The sequence below is a fragment of the Muntiacus reevesi genome, chromosome 14 (assembly GCF_963930625.1).
Source record: "Muntiacus reevesi chromosome 14, mMunRee1.1, whole genome shotgun sequence".
NCBI lineage: Eukaryota > Metazoa > Chordata > Mammalia > Artiodactyla > Cervidae > Muntiacus > Muntiacus reevesi.
The window spans coordinates 45,043,535-45,065,670 of NC_089262.1; the positions used below are offsets into that span (position 1 = coordinate 45,043,535).

Genomic DNA, 22,136 nt, shown 5'->3' on the forward strand with positions numbered 1-22,136 from the left:
AATGCTATTTAAATAGCTGTAAATACAATGTAGATAGTTGTTGGTGATGCATGGCACATTCAAGTTTTGCTTTCTGCAACTTTCTGCAAATTTTTTCCCAGGTATTTTCAATCCACAGTTGATTGAGTCCTCAGATAGGGAACCTGAGGATACTGAGAGCATGCTGTATAGCCATATTTTTTAGTATCCAAATTAGAATACTGTAACAGTGAAATAAGGGACTATTAATGATTATGCCAATATATCATGTATAAGTTGGGGTTATCCTGGGGTCACTGGATACAGTGTTACAATGCTATGTTGAGTTTAATGTGATGGAGAATTCAGATAGGTGTATTCTGCAACAGCTGGAATATAAAAGAAGAGCTTGAGGTTGGAAATAAGCTCTTACAATATTGAAGCATCAAATTTCTTAAAGGTAGTAAGAGTAGAAAAGAAAAAGAATAATAAAAAGTTGGTCTGTTTGCAAAATTACAAAGTAGATGAAGTTGTCTTTCATTCCTCTTTCTCAAGAATGTGGTTTTCATATAATTCCACATTTCCCTTTGGCTCTAATTTCCAGGAAGGTGAATACAAATTAAGGTTTTTAGGGACTTACTAACCCCCTATGGTAAATGGCTCTTGATTTTTCAAGAATTAAGGAATATGATCATTTGAGACTGTTGAAAGTTCTACTCCTTGTCATAAAATCCTGTATGTGTTTATTTATAATTCTGAATGCAATAAGGCTGGCTTATGGCTCGCAGTTTAAAAGTTCCTGAATACCTTAAGAGTATTTGCGTATTTTGCTATGCCATTTAGGGATATGAATGTTTTGTGACACTTCTTAGTATTCTAGTGTGTATCTTCAAGAAGTTGGTCATTCTCCTGTACAACTACATAATCATTTTCAATCTTAGAAAGTATTTGCATTTAGGAAATAGTATTCCTGAAGAAACATTATAAGAAAAGTTTAGATCTTTAGAAAGTATTTTGGATATAAACCATCTTGCAAGTTAAGGTCACACTGTTGTGATAAGTGTTTTATTTTGCCTAGCCATTAGCCTAGCCCTTCTTTGGTAATAGCTACAGTTACGGAGAGAAAGAGGAATTATCAAAGTGTTGATAAAGAATGGCCTATAAATTTGGAGTAAACACTAGAAGGTTTTATGTCATTCTAGGAAGTCGAGAGTTTAGAGATAGCTAATTTTTACCTGAAATAAATTTAGTGTGCTCTGTCAACATAGGCTAGGTTATGCTACTATAACAAACCTAAATCTCAGTAACTTAAAGGTTTGTTTCTCTTAACCTGTTCATTGCAGGTTTACAAAGGAGACTCAGCTTATTATTGGTTATGGATTCAAGCTGATAGAGAAACCACTGTCTTGAATATTAGCAGTCACTGTGCCAGCAGGGAAAATACAGCTTTTCACACCACCAATTAAATATTTGACCAGGAAGTGATGCATCACTACACCTGAGTTGCCCTCCACACTGGGGGCAAAATGTGGAATCCTGTCAAGTGCCTAGAAGGCAGAGAGCTAAATGTATTTGGCCAGTAGTATATTAACTACTACTGTCTTATTTAGTGATTCCCCCCCCCCTTCACTTTCCCAAACAGCTACTGTTTTACAACTTTGGGTGGGTCATTTAAAAGAAGGAACTTAGTATGTTTCTATAGTATTCTTTAATGTAGACTAAATTATTAGGCAGTTTGAGGTTAAAATGTTTGTGTGAATTTGAAAAATAAATTCATTGACATGTTTTTTTTCTCTTAGGGCTCAGCTGATCCTCTGAATAGTGCTTTCCACTTGACCTACAACATGGTTTTGAACTTACTACGTGTAGAAGAAATTAATCCTGAGTACATGTTGGAAAAATCCTTCTACCAGTTTCAGCATTATAGAGCAATTCCAGGAGTAGTAGAGAGTAAGTACACAATTACTGTAATAGCTTTATTTAGCTAGGGTAGACTAAATAGCAAGGTTTATGTGTTATTGACTGCATTGGCCCTCGGTTTTTTTCTGGTAAGCCAAGAATTTGTCCTTACATAAAAGTACAGTAATGTTCCACCTGGAACATTTTAAAATGAAAGTAAGAAAACTGTCAGAACATGATGCTGCTGTTAATTCAAATGTAGTATACTTTATTATTATAGACATATCACATGGTAACTCATTTGTGAATAATGACATAACAAAATTAAGATAATGTTTTCTAAAGTCCAAAAAGCAAGTGTTCTATGATAATTATGTTCAAGTAGAGTTATTTGTTGTGTGTTGATCTTTATTTTAGAAGATCTCATGGCTGATCATCATTTAGAGCTGTTTAAAATCGAAAATAGAAGAAAGATTTAAAATGCTGGCTTGGGTAAATCTTGTAAAAATAATTCATAGTCATAAAGAAGAAAACACAAATTTTGCAAAAGATACAAAGGAAATTGGAGCTCAGTTGTGATCTCACAGACAGCCACACAACGAGCTGTTAACACTTTGGGTTCTCCCTTTTTTTTTCATACACTTTTTTCATATTTTTGTTCAAAGTCAGGTTTAACAGTGCTTTGGTAATAACAGCAATGCTATTTATTATATCAATTGTTAAACATTCACCATATGCCTAGGGTTTTGTTAAATGCTTTACATTCACTGACTCACTCATTCTGGCTTTTTAAAGTTAATTTCAAGTATTCTTTGAAAGTGTAGTTTTTAATGACTATATAATTTCACTTTATAAATGTCCTGTGAGTTATTTAATAATAAAGGCAATAATACATTTCCATCAAAAGTAGATAGGACACTACCAGTCAATTTTCATGTAGCTAAAAGTAGACAAAGTATAATAGTGTCTTAAAAAAGTGAAAAAGTCTTGAAATATTCAAGTAAGTTAAATTCATTTTTTTTTTTTACCCTTACCTAGATGACAGATCATAACTCTTTCCTCTTAATTTCTTACATATTAATTAAAAGCAGCTTTTTCATTACAAACTGTAGCTCTAGAACAAGCTTTGGCATCATTTTACAGCTGTAAAAGAAGTAAGGCATAGAGAAGTTATCAGTATATTAGGTTACACATTTGATTGATGACAGGTTTGAAATTAGAATCTTGGTCCTGTTCCTGTCTAAGCCATGCTGTTTTTATTAAAGCATGAATCATCCCTTTTTGATTGTAAGAGTAGATGTAGTAACTTATCTGCCAAACATGGATGAGAAAACACTTGAGCTGGCTTATTTTAAGAATTGTGTGTGTGTGTGTGTGTGTGTGTGTGTGTGTGTGTTAGTCGCTTGGTCATATCCAACTCTTTGCGACCCCATGAACAGTAGCCTACCAGGCTCCTCTGTTCATGAGATTCTCCAGGCAAGAATACTGGAGTGGGTTGTCATTCCCTTTTCTAGCAGATCTTCCCAACCTAGGGATCGAACTGGGGTCTCCTGCATTGCAGGCAGATTCTTTATCATCTGAACAACCAGGAAAGCCCTTTCTTAAATTTCCAGAAGCAAAGCCATTGATTGAATCTTTAAAACACATCATATAAAATTAATCACAAATATATAATTTTAGATCACTTTACATTTTATTGGGTTGGCTAGAAAGTTTGTTCAGTTTTCCATGAGACATTGCAGAAAAACTCAAACTTTTTGGCCAATTCAATATTATTTTCTTGTTAAGTATTTAATACAATTTGTCTTGATAATAAGCCATAGCGCTAGCAAGGGAAAAGGATGATTCTTGTTTCAAAGAATTGTGATTTTAGAGGAGCTGTAAATCTGCCTTCATGCAAAAAATAATATGTGATGATAGAATTAAAAAATCAACAGAATTTAAGCACAGTGTGGATTTGGGTTTAAATTAAGGAGGTATTGAAATCAGGTTGACACTGAAGAAGGAAAGTTATTAATTTTACTTTAGTTCATAGAAGTTTCGAATGGCTGTTGTTGAATCAAATGTATAGTTACAAGCCACCTTAAATATTTTCACTAAAAAGAATGAAACTTTAAAATATTCCTCCAAGGCAGTTAGCACTGTCATTCATGATTAAGATAATTATGCATACACATACAGCCAGAAAGACTGAATAACCAAAAGAAATAGGGTACACATTGGTGCACTTACTTTTGCTTTTTTCCGTTCTTTATAAAAATAGTATATTTGAACAGTTATTAAATTACTTTAAAAAAATTGAAATATAGATGATTTATATAATATTGTGTTAGTTTTAGGTGTACAGCAAAGTGATTTGGCTATACACACATGTATATGTATAAATCTATATTCTTTTTTAAAAAATTTTTTCCATTATAGTTTATTACAGGTTACTGAATATAGTTCTCTCTGTGTGTGTGTAAAACCCTGTTGTTTATTTTTTATATGGTAGTGTGCCTCTGTTAATCCCTTACTCCCAATTTATCCCTCCCCACCCCTTCCTATTTGGTAAAGTTTGGTAAATTACTTTCTAAACTTCACCTGTATATTATTCTTTTGTAATTCCATAGGAAATATCCCAGATACAGTAGAGGATAATGGCAGAATTCTCCAAGTATTTTCTCAGTTATGTTGGTGGAAAAGTAATTGCAGTTTTGCTTTGTTGAACTTTGCTGTTTGGCATTGGAATACATTCTTAAATAAATGTGGTTCTTTTTTAAAAAAATTTATTTATTTATTTTACTTTACAACATTGTATTGGTTTTGCCATACATTGACTTGAATCCGCCATGGGTGTACATGTGTTCCCCACCCTGAAACCCCCTCCCACCTTCCTCCCCATCCCATCCCTCTGGGTCATCCCAGTGCACCAGCCCCAAGTATACTGTATCATGCATCGAACCTGGACTGGTGATTCGTTTCACGTATGATAATATACGTGTTTCAATGCCATTCTTCCATATCATCCCGCCCTCACCCTCTCCCACAGAGTCCAAAAGACTGTTCAATACATCTGTGTCTCTCTTGCTGTCTTGCATACAGGGTTATCGTTACCATCTTTCTAAATTCCATAGATATGCGTTAGTATACTGTATTGGTGTTTTTCTTTCTGGCTTACTTCACTCTGTATAATAGGCTCCAGTTTCATCCATCTCATTAGAACTGATTCAAATGAATTCTTTTTAATGGCTGAGTAATATTCCATTGCATATGTGTACCACAGCTTCCTTATCCATTTGTCTGCTGATGGGCATCTAGGTTGCTTCCATGTCCTGGCTATTGTAAACAGTGATGCGATGAACACTGGGGTACACGTGTCTCTTTCGATTCTGATTTCCTTAGTGTGTATGCCCAGCAGCAGGATTGCTGGGTCATATGGCAGTTCTATTTCCAGTTTTTTAAGGAATCTCCACACTGTTCTCCATAGTGGCTGTACTAGTTTGCATTCCCACCAACAGTGTAAGGGGGTTCCCTTTTCTCCACACCCTCTCCAGCATTTATTGCTTGTAGATTTTTCGATAGCAGCCATTCTGACTGGCGTGTAATGGTACCTCATTGTGGTTTTGATTTGCATTTCTCTGATAATAGAATATTGGAAATAAAAGCAAAAATAAACAGATGGGACCTAATTAAAATTAAAAGCTCTGCACAACAAAGGAAACTATAAGCAAGGTGAAAAGACAGCCTTCAGAATGGGAGAAGATCATAACAAAGGAAGCAACAAGGAATTAATCTCAAAAATATACAAGCAACACCTGCAACTCAATTCCAGAAAAATAAAAGACCCAATCAAAAAGTGGGCCAAAGAACTAAACAGACATTTCTCAAAAGAAGACATACAGATGGCTAACAAACACATAAGTGTGGTTCTTTATTTATATTCTTAAATAAGTATTCAGATTTAATTTTAATCTTTTTGTTTATTCATTAATAGATAATGTTATGGTTAAATAGCAAGAGCTGTGGAGTTAGGTCTGGATTTAAATCCAGACTACCTCAGACTTCTTGTTGTGTTGTACTTAGTCGGTTAGTTGTGTTTGACTCTTGTGAGCACATAGACTGTAGCCCACCAGGCTCCTCTGTCCATGGGATTCTCCAGGAAAGAATACTAGAGTGGGTTGCCATTTCCTTCTCCAGGGGATCTTCCTGACCCAGGAATCGAACCCAGGTCTCCTGCTTTGCAGGCAGACTCTTTACCAACTGAACTACCAGCCTTAGTTTGCTTTTTTATGCAATTGTAACAATACCTGGTTCATTCAACTCATGAAAATTAAATAAGATCGTTTATGTTATGTTATAGTATCTCAGATGGTAAAGCGTCTGCCTACAGTGCGGGAGACCTGGGTTCGATCCCTCGGTTGGAAAGATCCCCTGGAGAAGGAAACGGCAACCCACTCCAGTATTCATGCCTGAAAAATCCCATGGACCGAGGAGCCTGGTTGGCTACAGTCCATGGGGTCGCAAAGAGTCGGACACGATTGAGCGACTCCACTTCACTTCACTTCACTTCATGCTAAGATTATTGTTATAATAAGATTATTATGTTGTGTAATGCTCAGTAAATGCCTATTTTATTAGTGTTAGTAATGCTGTAGATCATTAAAGCCATTTAAACTTAAATCTTTCATAAAATTTCCTCAGTACTGGGGGTGGCATTTCATTTCTATATCTCTCACAGGTCTATCTATTGCACATTTTATATGATACAAATATATTTTTGGAACCACCACCTCTCCCTCAAAAGGGGGAAATTGGTTGGAAATTGTCCTAAGAGTTTATGGGCATATCTCACATGCTGTTTCCTAAGATACTGAGGCTTTCTTATGGCAGTACACTGGAGGGAAACCAGCTTATACTGAGGTTCCTCTGCTTTTTGATTGGCTAGAAAGAGATACTGTCCTTAATTTGGGGAAAAGCAGGCTGTACCTAAATTAACTTCCTAGAGTGATATGTAGCTGTAGTTAGAGTCCTGCATACAAAACACATGTGATTTCTTAAAATGTCTCTCTAACTTTTGATTCATTAGTTAAGTAGTCTGAGAACAGAAATTCTTTGGAGTGGAGGATGTGGGCCTCAGGCAGTCTTTGTGTATATCTCTCTCCATAAACAACCCCTGTCAGTGCTTATTTAGTGTTCTACTGAAACTTGCAATGTTATTTTGTAACTTTTGGTAGGGCAGCAAGATTAACATCTCAGTGTATAGTTTTCCTTCTCATAGAACCTCTTATTGACTTTAGCCTACCAATTTTTTTTAATCATATCTTTTTTCTGATTATGTTTATTGCTGTAACATGTGTTAAGAATAGCCTTCTGTTCTCACATGAAAGGAACATGATTCTTGTAAGAAGTAGTGCAGTTCATTAAAAATAACCAGAATGATACAGTATGCCTCAGAGTGTGTCAAAGACCAGAAGTTAGAGGTTGAAAGAAAAGAAAAAAAAAATCCAAAGAACATATCTTAATATTTAGGTAGACTTTTGCAGCATCTTGACTCTGGTGTCACTAAAAATAAATAGGCTTAGAGGAGGAGGAAGTAGTCTTCAAACTCGGGATCTGCTCACACATCCAGTCTCCAGCCAGCTTTATAAATGTCTAAATGTGTCCTTCTTAAGTTGTGGTGCTCGAAGGTAAATCGTATTTTCTGCGTGGGGTCTGGCCAGGGGCAAGTACAGTAGAAATGTTGTTACTGCTCTTCTTGATTTTTCTAAGAAAGAAGTCCAGTGCAAGAAGAACTGTAGAGAAGAGTGTCACACTTGCTGCCCACCATTGACCCAGGGGATTAATTTTTGGCTCTGCTGGGTCTTTGTTGCTACTCAGACTTTTTCTCTAGTTGTAACAAGCAGGGGCTACTCTTCAGTTGTGGTGCATCTGCTCTCATTGCTGTGGCTTCTTTTATTGCAGAGATGGTCTCTAGGTACGTGGGCTTCAGTAGTTGTGGCATGTGAGCTCAGTAATTGTGGCTCGCAGGCTTTAGGGCACAGGCTCAGTAGTTGCAGCACATGTCATTAGTTCCTCTGCTGTATGTGGGATCTTCCTGGACCAGGGATCGAACCCGTGTCTTGCACATTGCTAGGCAGATTCTTCACCACTGAACCACCAGGGAAGCCCCTGTGTCAGTTGATTTTTGACAAGTGCGGCTGGGACAATAAAATAGCCACCTGCGGTAAAGTGAATTTGGACCCTTACTCCATACCGTAGCTGAAAATGGTTGTAAGTCTTGAATAGAATAGCTGAAACCTTAAAACTCTTTGAAGAAAATATAGGTATAAATCTTCATAAACTTCAATTTCCCAGTGGTTTCTTAGATAAGACACCAGAAGTACAAACAACAAAAGAAAAATTGAATAAATAGGATTTTGCCTAAATTTTGAAACTTTTGCACTTCAACATACACCAGCAGTAGTAAAAAGAAAATCTGTGAAGTAGGAGAAAATATTTGCAAATCATGCATCTTATAAAGAGTCTGGTATGTAGAATATATAAAGAGCACTTAGAACTCAGCAACAAAAAGCAAATAATCTAATTTTCAAATGAACAAAAGATTTGAATAGACATTACTCCAACAAAAACACATAAGTACATGTAAAGATGCTCAACATTATTAGTCATTAAGGAAATGCGTATTATAACCACATTGAGACACCACTTCACACTCACTAGAATGTGTTTTTTGGTTTTTTTTTTAAGTAATTGACAAAATAGTGTGATCATTGTAGAAAATAGTTTAGTAGCGGTTCGAACCCTGAGTTGGAAAGATCCCCTGGAGGAAGGCATGGCAACCCACTCCAGTGTTCTTGCCTAGAGAATTCCCATGGACAGAGGAACCTGGTGGGGTCGCAAGGAGTCAGACATGACTGAACAACTAAGCGTAGCACAGCACGTGAAGTCTAGAATTACCATAAGACCCAGTGGTGCCGTCCACTCATGGGTATACCTAACCAAAAGAGCTGGAAATATGTTCAAACAAAAGTTGGTGCCTGGAAGTTCATAGCAGCATTACAGCCAAAAGGTAGAAATAGTCCAAATGCCCATCAACTGTTAAACAAAATGGTTTACCCACATAGTGTGATGTTAGGAATGAAGTACTGATGCATGCTACAACATGGCTGATCTTTGAGAAGAGAAAGAAAGTGAAAGTGAAGTCTTTCAGTCGTGTTCGACTCTTTGCAGCCCCCATGGACTGTAGCCTACCAGGCTCCTCCATCCGTGGGATTTTCCAGGCAAGAGTACTGAAGTGGGTTGCCATTTCCTTTTCCAGGGCATCTTCCTGACCCAGGGATTGAACCTGGGTCTCCCACATTGTAGGCAGATGCTTTACCATCTAAGCCACCAGGGAAGTCAGATCTTTGAGAACATTATGCTAAGTTATAGAAGCCAAAGACAAGCCACACGATGTATGATTTCATGTATATGGAATATCTGGCATAGGTAAATTCGTGCAAACAGAAAGGTTGCTTGGGTCTAGGGGAGGGAGAGAACGAGTGTTTGCTGAAAGGTATGGAATTTTCTTTTGGGGTAGTGAAAACATTCTAAAACTACTTGACAATGATGGTTTCATATATTGTGAGTGTACTACATGTCATTAATGGTAAATTTTATGTGTGTTTTACTCCAATAAAACTACTGTTTGTTCACAGTGGAAATGAGCAAGGAAGATGGGTCAGCACTAGATGAAAGATGGCATCATAGATGTTTAGATTAACTAAAAGACCAATTTCTGAAAGGAGCTAGTGTTTTAGCCACTGACTGAGTAGAGAGAGATAACTAGTTAAATTTCTTGTCTTCTGTTTTAGAGACATATACCAGGTGACGGTGGAAGCCTAATGAAATTAGCAAAATGGATTTTTTGCAGAGTCAAAGCACCATACTAGAAGATCCAAAATAGTGCTACTCAATATAACTTTCTGTGGAAATATTCTCTGCTATTCAAGTAGAGAAGTCAACACCCACATATAACTGTTGAGCATTCTATATGGTACTAGTGCGACTGAAGAACTAAATGATTAATTTTATGTAATTTTAATTATTTTAAAATTAAATAGCCATGTTGTGTGTGTGTGTGTGTGTGCATGCACACTCAGTTGCTCAATTGTGTCCAACTCTGCGACCACATGGACTATGGCCTGCCAGACTTCTCTGTCCATGGAATTTTCCAAGCAAGAATACTGGAGTGAATTGCTATTTCCTACTCCAGAGTATCTTCCTGACTTGGGGATCAAACCTGTGTCTCTTGTGTCTCCTGCATTGGCAGGTGGATTCTTTACCATTGTGCCATCTGGGAAGCCTCATGTACTGTCCACTGGCTATTATACTGGGAAGTGCTGATGTGGTTTACATAAAAAGTTTTACAGGGCAGTGCTTATTCAACAGAGTAGGTCTTTCCCCATCCACAGGAAGGCGTTAAACCACTGCCACTTCAGAATTGCTTTGAGGATCCACAATTAGTGAGTGGTGAACTGTGAAGACGAGATAGAGAAAGTGAACCTTAATGAAGAAGCGAGAAACTAGGCAACATGCTTTACGGGTGTCTCTGAATCTTTTCCTCAAATCTTTTAATCTGTGCAATATATAGTAGTACAATCTCTACAGTTGTAGTAGTCAAAGATGTATCCTTGGTATTACCTACATAATTTTTTGATATAACACTGTATATGTGTTTTATTTATAGAGGTGAAGAACTCAGAAGAACAGTATAATAAAATAGTAATACCAAATGAAGAAAGTGTAGTCATCTACTACAAGATTAGACAGCAGCTTGCCAAATTGGGGAAAGAAATTGAAGAATACATTCACAAACCGAAATATTGCTTACCATTTCTACAACCAGGTCGTTTGGTAAAGGTATGTCATTTTTACCGTACATTTTTCAATATATAGTATTTTTTAGATATAGATTCCAGTATTTTTTCTTTTATTTGGTGGATGCTTCCTGCTACGGTAGTTGATCTGTACTAATTTTATTGTTTAACCTGTTTCACATGATACTGATTAAGGAAGGAGGGGTCAGTTGAACGCCTTTTAATCTCTACTGCTTTTCATTTGGGGGAATATAAATTGAAGTAGACAGTTTTGGAATTAATATGAAATATTACTAGTTATGAAATGCTGTCCAAAAATAAGGCAATTTTAAGACCTGGATGAATTCATTAATTATAAAAGATTTCACATATATTCCAAATACAAGATATCATTTTTCACATTTATTTGCCAACTCAGAGATTCCTGTTGCTTCCTGGAAAGCCTGTGAAATTTGGCAGTGATTTCTTTCTGTAGTGTCAGTGTCTTTTTTTTTTTTTTTTTTTAATTTTAAATGGATCTTTCAAAAAATTTTATCAGGAAAACTCAGAATGTTTTATTAGCCTACAATGTGGGCATGACATCTAAATTGCCTTTTAACATAAATACTTTTTTACTTGCTTTACTTTCTTTTCAGGTGAAGAATGAAGGAGATGATTTTGGTTGGGGTGTAGTGGTGAATTTCTCAAAGAAATCGAATGTTAAGGTAAACTGTTGTCCTGAAAGTAAAATTGTATATAAATTTTTAGTGAAATGTTTCTTCAGGATCAGAAAATCAATCAGATTAGAAATAGCATTACCTTAAGAGAAGCTATAATAAAGTCTATATAAGGAATTAATTTTTCAATTAATCAGAGATTTTATCCTTAAAGTGGTATGGTTATTTTCTTAACACTATCACAGATTTTAATTTCATGACTGTCTTACATTTCTTCTCTGAGTCACCAGTCCTTTTTTATACATTTCCTATAAATTGAATATTAGAAAAAATTAGCATCTGACATTGGAAATTAGAATTTTGATTTGGGTATATATCAGAGACTTAAAAGCAAGACCTTAGGAAAGCTGGTCAATTTTAATTTGCTCTAATTCATATGAAGGCAATAATAAAGTTGATTTTGGTCATTATTTATTTAAATACTTTGAAAATGTCACATACATAAAATCAAGGATGATTTTAATAATTTGTTAGAAGAATGATCACCTCAAAATTAAATCAGCCTTCCTGTCTATTATATTTTCTTTACTAGTTGTAGGCACCAACTAAACAGGTGCCAGTAAGTGACCTCAGGCAAGACATTTTGTATCTCCATGCCTGTTTTTCCTTATTTTTGAAATGAAAGGTTTGCATAAGGTGACATTTACACTATGTTAAGGTTGACCATTTCATGAGTTTGTTATCATTAACTTATTAATCCTACCTTTGTGTAAGGGTAATTGAGAATTAAGTTTTGGAATTGAAAGTTAGTCCTAAAATATGTAAAGGAAATTTGAGATACTGATGCTATTTGTTGTGGAGAAATAAAGTTCCTAGGTTTGTGGTAGGTTTTGATTAATGGTCTATGGTTAATCCTATTGAATAGCTTCTTAAGGATATTTAGTTTACTATTACTGTTTTCATAAATTACTTTCATTAGTAATTATTAATTTACAATAATTTTTTTCCAAGTATTGTCACACTCATTGTCTCATTTTATTCTAATTTAGGAAGCATTCATTGACCACAGACACAGAATCCCTGTACTTACTTATTTGGTGAACATAGCATATAGTGAAAATAACATGGCAATATATGAAATACTTCAGTAAAGACATAAACAGAGTGCATTTAGAGCAGGAGGAGGAAGATATTTTGTTTGAGCTGTTCGAGGTGGCACCTGAGGAGGAAGAGAATTTTTGAAGTTTTAAACAGAACCTTAAACACTGAGTAGAATTTCATTTCATGGATATTCACTGGTGGAAGTAGTATGCAGCAGGTGCAGAACACTTCAGATTAAGGGAAGGAGAAAAAGTATTGAGATTAATCACCAAAAGTACTTAAAATACAGATTTTAAGTATGTGGCTCTGGATTTAAACATTTGAAAGCAGTAGCTTGGCATTGAAGGTTAATTGGTTGATTGGTTTGCTTGGCTTTTTTGTTTCTTTCTTCCAGTTTCATTGAGATACAGTTTATATATAGCATTATGTAATATTAAGGTGTACAACATAATGATTTGACTTATATATACATCATGAAATGATTATCACAATACATTAAGTGAACACCCATCATCACATGTTGATACATTAAAAACAATTTTTAAACTTTTCCATGTGATGAAAATTCTTAGGATTTACTCTCAACTTTCATTTATAACCTGTAGCATTGTTTATTATATATATATATCAAGTTGTACACTATGTCCCTAATATCTGTCTTATGACTATAAGTTTGTATCTTTTTATTACTGTCATCTCATTCCTCCTTCCCTCACCCTTGCCTCTGATAACCACAAATCTGAGTTCTTTCTCTGTAAGTTTGTTTTTGAAGCATAATTAACCCACAACACTGTTAGTTCCTGTTACACAACATGATATATTTCTATACATTTCAAAGTGTTCACCTTGATACTTTTAGTTGTCACCATGAAAAGATATAGGCTGGATTCCCCACACTGTACATTTCATGCCTATGAGTTATTTATTTTATAACTGAAAATTTGTACCTCTTAATCTCCCTCACCTACTTCTTTCCTCTCTCCCCTCCCCCATCCTTTCTGACAACCATCTTCTCTCTGTGTCAGTGACTTTGTTACCATTCAGTTATGTTTGTTGATCAGTTTTGTTTTTCATATTCTACAGTTACGTGAAATCATCCCATATTTGTCATTCCCAATCTGGCATATCTCATTTAGCATAACTCCTTCCAGTCCATCCATCCATGTTGCTGCAAATGGGAAGAGTTCATTCTTTTTTCATGGCTTAGTAATATTCCCATGTGTTTATGTGTGTGAGCGACATCTTTATCCTTTCCTCTATCAATGGACTCTTGGCTTGCTTCTACATCTTGACTGTTGTAAGATACATAGTAATGCTGCAAAGAATGTAAGGGTGCATGCACATTTCCTTTTGGATAATAGTGTTTTTGTTTTTTTCAAATAAATACTCAGGAATAAGATTGCTGGATCATTTGGTAGTTATATACTTACCTTTTTGAGGAATTGTCATACGGTTTTCCATAGTGGCTGCACCAATTTACATCCCCACCAACAGTGCACAAGGGTTCCCTTTTTCCACAACTTCTTATTTCTTACCATTTTAATAATAAGTATTCTGTCAGATGTGAGATGATACCTCATTGTGATTTTGATTTGCATTACCCTGATGATTAGTGATGTTGAGCATCTTTTCATGTACCCAATGGTATTTCCTCTTTGGAAAAATGTCTACTCAGCTCCTCTGCCATTTTTTAGTTATGTTTTCTGTTTGTTTGTTTGATATCAAGTTGTATGTTCTTTAGTCACTAAATTGTGTCTGACCCTGAAACCCCGTGGACTTGCATGTAGTTCATCTCACTTGCATGTGATTCGCCAGGCTCCTCTGTCCATGGCATTTCCCAGGCAAGAATACGGGAGTTGGTTGCCATTTCCTTCTCCAGGGGATCTTCCTGACCTAGGGATCAAATCTACATCTCCTGCTTGGCAGGAGGATTCTTCATCACTGAGCCCCCTAACCCCTTATTGGATATAGCATTTGCAGATATCTTTCACCATTCAGTAGTTGATCTTTAAGTCTTGTTAATAGTTTCCTTCACTGAGCAGAACCTTTTCAGGTTGATGTAGCCCCATTTTTTTTTTAATTTTTGCTTTTATTTCCCTTGCCTGAGGAGACAGGTCTGAAAAAATATTGCTAAAACCAGTGTTAAAGACTTCATTGCCTGTATTTTCTTCTGGCAGCTTTATGGTTTCATATCTTACATTTAAGTCTTTAATACATTTTGAATTTATTTTTGTGCATAGTGCAAGAAAGCAGTTGGGTTTGATTCTTCCACATATAGCTATCCAGTTTTCCCAACACCATTTGTTAAGGAGACTGTCTTTCCCTCATTGTATATTCTTGCCTGTTTTGTTGTAGATTAATTAATCGCCAGTGTAAGTGTGGGTCCATTTCTGAACTCTATTCTGTTCCATTGATCTGTGTCTTTTTTTGTGTGTCTACCAAGCTGTTTTGATGACTGTAGCTTTGTAGTATAGTTTTGAATCAGTGTGTGTAAGATTGTTATAGCTATTTGGGGTCTTTTGTGAATCCATATGGCTCATATGGTAAAGAATCTGCCTGCAATGCACAAAACCTGGGTTCTCTCCCTGGATTGGGAAGGTCCAAGGGCATGACAGCCCACTCCAGTATTCTTGCCTGGAGAATCTCATGGACCGAAGAACTTGGCAGGCTACAGTCATGTCAGTTCTGTCTGACTCTTTGCGACCCCATGGACTATACAGTCCACGGAGTTATCCAGGCCAGAATACTGAAGTGGGTGGCCTTTCCCTTCTCCAGGGGATCTTCCCAACCCTGGGATCAAACCCAGGTCTCCTGCATTGCAGGCAGATTCTTTACCAGCTGAGCCACAAGGGAAGCCCTCACTTTCCCAGGTGGGAAATAGGTAAAAGTAAAGTGAAAGTGTTATTCGCTTAGTCGTGTCTGACTCTGCCTGCCAGGCTTCTCTGTCCATGGAATCCTCTAGGCAAGACTACTGGAGTGGGTTGCCATTCCCTTCTCCAGTGACTTCCCTGGTGGCTCAGTGGTAAAGATTTGACTGCAATGTAGAAGACCCGGGTTTGATCCTTGGGTCGGAAAGATCCACTGGAGAAGGAAATGGCAACCCACCCCAGTATTCTTGCTTGGGAAATCCCATGGATGGAGGAGCCTGGTAGGCATGGGTTCGAGAAGAGTCAGACAGAACTGAGCGACTTCAGTTTCACTTTAATGAAGATAATGGTGACCTCCCTCAAAAGATCCCGTGCATGTCCTGCTACACTCAGTGCCCCCAGCCCTGCAGCAGGCCACCACTGACCCATGCCTCTGCTGGAGACTCTGGACATCCACAGGCAAGTCCAGCACAGTCTCTTGTGAGGTCACTGCTCCTTTCTCCTGGGTCCTGGTGTTCAAACTGGAATTAGAAAAGGCAGAGGAACCAGAGATCAAATTGCCAACATCTGCTGGGTCGTCAGAAAAGCAAGAGAGTTTCAGAAAAACATCTGTTTCTGCTTTTTGACTGTGCCAAAGCCTTTGACTGTGTGGATCACGATAAACTGTGGAAAATTCTGAAAGAGATGGGAATACCAGACCACCTGACCTGCCTCTTGAGAAACCTGTATGCAGGTCAGGAAACAAGAGTTAGAACTGGACATGGAACAACAGACTGGTTCCAAATCAGGAAAGGAATACATCAAGGCTGTATATTGTCACCCTGCTTATTTAACTTATATGCAGAGTACATCATGAGAAATGCTGGGCTGGATGAAGCACAAGCTGGAATCAAGATTGCCGGGAGAAATATCAATAACCTCAGATATGCAGATGACACCACCCTTATGGCAGAAAATGAAGAACTAAAGAGCCTCTTGATGAAAGTGAAAGAGGAGAGTGAAAAAGTTGACTTTAAGATCATGGCATCTGGTCCCATCACTTCATGGCAAATAGATGGGAAACAGTGGCAGACAGACTTTATTTTTTGGGGCTCCAAAATCACTGCAGATGGTGACTGCAGCCATGAAATTAAAAGATGCTTACTCCTTGGAAGGAAAGTTATGACCAACCTAGACAGCATATTAAAAAGCAAAGACATTACTTTGCCAACAAAGGTCCATCTAAGCAAGGCTATGGTTTTTCCAATAGTCGTGTATGGTTGTGAGAGTTGGACTATAGAGAAAACTGAGCACTGAAGAATTGATGCATTTGAACTGTGGTGTTGGAGAAGACTCTTGAGAGTCCCTTGGACAGCAAGGATATCCAACCAGTCCATCCTAAAGGAGATCAGTCCTGAATGTTCATTGGAAGGACTGATGCTGAAGCTGAAACTCCAATACTTTGGCCACCTGATGTGAAGAGTTGACTCAATGGAAAAGACCCTGATGCTGGGAAAGATTGAAGGCAGGAGGAGAAGGGGACAGTAGAGGATGAGATGGTTGGATGGAATCACCGACTCAATGGACATGAGTTTGAGTAAACTCCAGGAGATGGTGATGGACAGGGAGGCCTGGCATGCTGCAGTCCATGGGGTTGCAAAGAGTCGGACACAACTGAGCGACTGAACTGAGTCAGTTCAAGGAAAACAGCAAGCCTGTCTTCCACATCATTAACCAGTCCAATCTTACTCTGTCTTTTAACTGAGCAAAGTCTTCTTAGTGTTTTTCAACTGAGGGTAACCCACTGAGTGTCTAAAGTGAGTGAAAATCTTTTCAGTATCGTTCAGCTGAGTTTCAAAGATAACCTACTCCTCCCAAAAGGAATTTACTACCAAGTATCTTGACTCCAAGGAGGGAGACAGACCCAGTTGACCTCTGCTAGTACCAAGACTCTGGATCTTCATGGAGTTCAGACAAAGGAGAGAAGTACTTTACTCTTAAGTTTATTTGTTGGTCACCAAAACTGTCGACGGGAAAAAAATGCATACCCTGAAAGTTGAGAATTATGTTTTATTTGTCATACTTAAACAGAGGACTTAAGCCAAAGAAACAACCTCTCAGATAGCTTTGAGGGATTGTTTTGAAGATGGAAGGGTGGAGTCAGATACATAGAAAGTTTTTGTAAACAAAAACTAGGTAGTCAGAGCTACTGCTGTTAATTAAAGAAAACCAGACACCTTGAGTAAATGAATTTAACATTTCTCTGTGTTTGGGAAGATGCAGGAGCCTGGGCTTATCGAAATTGTTCCTTTGATATGCACCTTAACTGTCCTGTTTTCTCTGTCCTGAATCCCCTCAGAGTGAACCCTTGGGATGGGGTGGCTGAGAGGCTGATAGGTTGATGGCTGACAGCCTGTTTTGTCTTAGTCCTGAGTTCCCCTCAGGATCCACCATCAGGGGTGGCTGCAGTCGGTAACGGATGCATCATTCTTTGTTTTCTCATTTGGCAGGTGACGTGACATTCTTTGTCCACAGAGGGAAAATGCATACTAAAGAAGAAAATATTTTAAATCATTTTAAGGAGATAAAAATGCATCATCAATATTTTGTGTTGTTTCTTTACATTCTACAATCTTGATTATCAAAACAATATTTCTCTTATGTGATGGGTGATATTATTGATCTATCTTTATCAGAGTACAGAACTAGAAAACGTTTGCTGAGAGAAATTTTATCATCTTAGGAGATAAATACAATAGCAAGTTTTCATTTAATGCTCCTAAAAAGGAGGCTTTGGAATGATTTTCCGTACTAGTACTTGAGAATATCTCTGTAATGTTGTAAGTGGTTTTGGTAGTTCAGCATACCCTGTCTTTGCTTTGTATCTATACCATACTGAAAATTGTTTTAAAAATTCTTTAAAAATAATCATATTTGGGGAAAAAAAAACATGCTGAGACAAAACTAGGTTTCCCTTTTGAATTGGAAAACGGAGTTTATGCTTTCTTTGAAGAAATTTGTACTCAGAGGTTTAATTGATTATGATTATACTTTTGATTTGTTTTGGAGATATATTTTACTATTCTTAGGCAGATTCATAGGTTAGTACAGAAATAGGTTGTAGGCATGAATTAGTGGGTATTTTTTGACAATTTTTGCTTAAGTCTGTGCAGGAGGGATGGGAGGAGATCGAGTAATCGATTTCTTTCCCTGTTCTCCTCTTGATCAAAATAACTGCCCCTTATGGGGAACCTGCCTGTATTTTTGGTGGGAATGTAAATGTGTGCAGCCACTATGGAAAGCGGCATGGAGGTTCATCAAAAAGCTAAAAGTAGAGTTGCCACGTTGTGCTGCGCTTAGTCACTCAGTCCTGTCCGACTCTTTGTGACCCCATGGACTGTAGCCCACCAGGCTCCTCTCTCCATGGGGATTCTCTAGGCAGGAATGCTGGAGTGAGTTGCCATGCTCTTCTCCAGGGGATCTTTCCAAGCCAGGAATTGAATCCAGGTCTCCCACATTGCAGGCGGATTCTTTACCTTCTGAGTCACCAGGAAAGCCCAAGAATATGATCCAGCAATCTGACTCCTGTCATGTATCTGGACAAAGCTATAATTCCAAAAGATACATGAACCCCTGTGTTCTTTATTCACTATAGCCAAGACATGGAAGCAGTCGAAATTTCCATCAACAGATAAATGAATAGAGAACATGTGATACATGTATACTATGGAATACTGTTCAGTCATAAAAAGAATGAAATAATACCCTTCGCAGCAGCATGGATGGAACTAGAGATTATCGTACTAATGAGTCAAACAGAGAGAGACAAATATGATATCATTTATATGTGGAATCTAACATATGACCCAAGTTAATCTATCTAAAACAGATACAGACTCACAGAAATAGAGACCAGACTTGTGGTTGCCAAGAGGGAGAGGTAGAGGAGGGATGGAATGGCAGTTTGGGATTAGCAGGTGCAAGCTATTAATATAAAATGGATAAACAACAAGGTCCTACTGTTATAGCACAGGGAACTATATTCAATGTCTTGTGATAAACCATGATGGAAAAGAATATAAAAAGATTGTACTGTATGTATAACTGAATTGTTTAGCAGAAATGAATACAGCTTTGTAAATGTTGTAAACTGTGAAAGTGAAAGTTGCTCAGTCGTTTCTGACTCTTTGCAACCCCCATGGACTGTAGCCTGCCGGGCACCTCTGTCCATGGAATTCTCTAGACAAGAATACTGGAGTATGTAGCCGTGCCCTTCTCCAGGGGATCTTTCCAACCCAAGGATCGAACCCAGGTCTCCCACATTGCAGGCGGATTCTTCACCATCTGAGGCACCAGGGAAGCTGTAAACTGTACTTCAATGAAAAAAATAACTTCTCTATTTACCTAATTTTATACAAAAGAGATTATTCAAATATTGAATCAAAAACTAAAATAATCTACTCTCAGTGTATTTTTCATCTTGTTTAATAAGAGTTATTTGAAGATACATATTTATTTTCTGATACTGATCATTCTTTTGGTTTCATTTTCTAATTCTAGCATAAAATGAACTATAATAATAAGCTGATCATTAGAAACTTAATGATGGCATATCAGGTGACAGGAATCATACTATTTAAATTCATATCAAGTGATTCCTCTGTTTTCTTACCCAGTGGAGCATGTTGAAGGATGAAGAGGGACAGGCTTCATTTCATGAAGGAGACATTGTGTAGTATATGCCAGTCATAGTGCTAAATGCAAGAACATAATTACTGTACACATGGGACTTATAATTTGTGTGCCAGTTTTTGAAAATTAATATTCTTTTATCCCATTTTTTTTTCCTAGCCTAATTCTGGTGAACTGGATCCATTATATGTAGTAGAAGTACTTCTGCGCTGTAGCAAAGAAAGCTTGAAAAATTCTGCTACTGAGGCTGCAAAGCCAGCTAAATCTGATGAGAAAGGAGAGATGCAGGTTTGTACTTTACTTTTCATTTCTAGATTTCAAATATTTATGATCACTGGATTTCCTGAATGTGATTAAAATAAACATAATTTCTAAATTGGAAGTTTTCAAGGTTTATTAAAGCCATCTAAAACCAGTAAGATGATTAATCCCTTTGTCAAATTACAGCAAGGTAATTAGTGACATAGTAAAGGATAAAGAGAATTTAATAATGAAGCTGGAATTTACCTGGGCTAAAAAGATGTTTTATCATTAATTTGTGATTGTTTAATTTTACACTTTATCCCATCCATACTCTTTTTTTGCATTCCTGTGAAAATAATGACTGAAAATAGCCAGTCTTTTGAAAATAAGTTCTAAGTTTCCTTAAAATAATTTAATATACATGTCCTTTTAATTAAGTGCAAAGCATTCAGTTTGCCACATTAGAAACTCATATTGAATATCTCCTATTTTATTTTAAAATAATTAATATAGAGTAATTGTAAGTAAACCTTATTGAGGACTTTTCAAGGATCTTTTTGTAGACCAATATACCGAAATTTTGTTATTTTTAAATACTGCTTTAAGTATGTGGTACATTGGCTAGGTCTTTGAAGAAAGGTCATTGTAATGATAGTTGTCATAATAGGCATTGGTTTCTACAAAGTAAAATCGGCCATTGCCGCATCATAGTCTGTTGCTTTGGATCGATGAAATGAATTTGAGACTCAGAGTTGACAGTATTAGACTGTATTGTTAAACATTGTAAAATAATCATTTAAAAGCCTAGTTATCTATAATTCTGAATGCCAGCTAGCTTTTGGTCTTTTTTCCTCACTCTTCTTTGTTCTCTAGAATTCCACCACCATTGAAACTTATATGATTTAGTTTTCCCTAACATTTATTTTATCAATTGACTGCTTGCCTGAAATTAGACTAAAATTCTCCCAATCTGGCATATATTCATTGTAGCCAAAGGAATCTTTTAAGTTGCTGCAACTTGGAATGGCAAATATGTGGCATACATCCCAACATTCTCCTCCTCTCTTGGCATACACTGATAATAATTCATGGCTCCCTCTTATATTCAAAGCTTAGACTCTTTCTAAGAAAATGATCTGATGAGTAATTCATTGGAGTTAGTATTTTAGGTGAAAACTGTTTGTTGTCTACCGTGTTCTAGGCCCAGATTTTATTAAGCATAAGCATCTGTGCCTGTTTTACTTAAAGATAATGAGAAACTTTGCAGCTCTTAATACGATTTCTTTCGACTCAGTTGACAATCTCTCCAGAGAAGCCTTCACTGAACCCTGTGGGCCAACTGAGTGTCTTTCTTCCGCTGAAAAACCATTTTCTATTCAGTTTACTTTAGCATGTCTTACTAAGGAAATTAAGGTGGACATGCGTAAGCATGAATTGCATCAATATACGTAGTCTCTGACTTTAAGGGGTTTAGAGATAAGGAGGGAGCATTTTGTGCTCAAGGAGGTGACTTATCGAAGATATGTGCATGTTGTAAGCTTATAAAAGAAGTAATGAAATTTAGACAAATTTAGCAGACGAATGGATAAGGAAGCTATGCTACATTTACACCATGGAATATTACTCAGCCATTAAAAAGAATTCATTTGAATCAGTTCTAATGAGATGGATGAAACTGGAGCCCATTATACAGAGTGAAGTAAGCCAGAAAGATAAAGACCAATACAGTATACTAACACATATATATGGAATTTAGAAAGATGGTGATGATAACCCTATATGCAAAACAGAAAAAGAGACACAGATGTACAGAACAGACTTTTGGACTCTGTGGGAGAAGGCGAGGGTGGGATGTTTTGAGAGAACAGCATTGAAACATGTATATTATCAAGGGTGAAACA

The 22,136-nt window shown here is 36.9% G+C and overlaps 1 protein-coding gene across 1 annotated transcript in view; it reads left to right on the plus strand.

Moving 5' to 3' along the window:
* Positions 1 to 22,136, plus strand: part of MTREX (Mtr4 exosome RNA helicase) — a 94,234-nt gene that overhangs the window by 43,365 nt on the left and 28,733 nt on the right. Inside the window, exons 16-19 of the mRNA XM_065905789.1 lie at positions 1,758 to 1,908; positions 10,568 to 10,740; positions 11,333 to 11,401; positions 20,152 to 20,280. Of these exons, the coding sequence (XP_065761861.1) occupies positions 1,758 to 1,908; positions 10,568 to 10,740; positions 11,333 to 11,401; positions 20,152 to 20,280 (522 nt within the window). The remainder of the gene's footprint in view (positions 1 to 1,757; positions 1,909 to 10,567; positions 10,741 to 11,332; positions 11,402 to 20,151; positions 20,281 to 22,136) is intronic.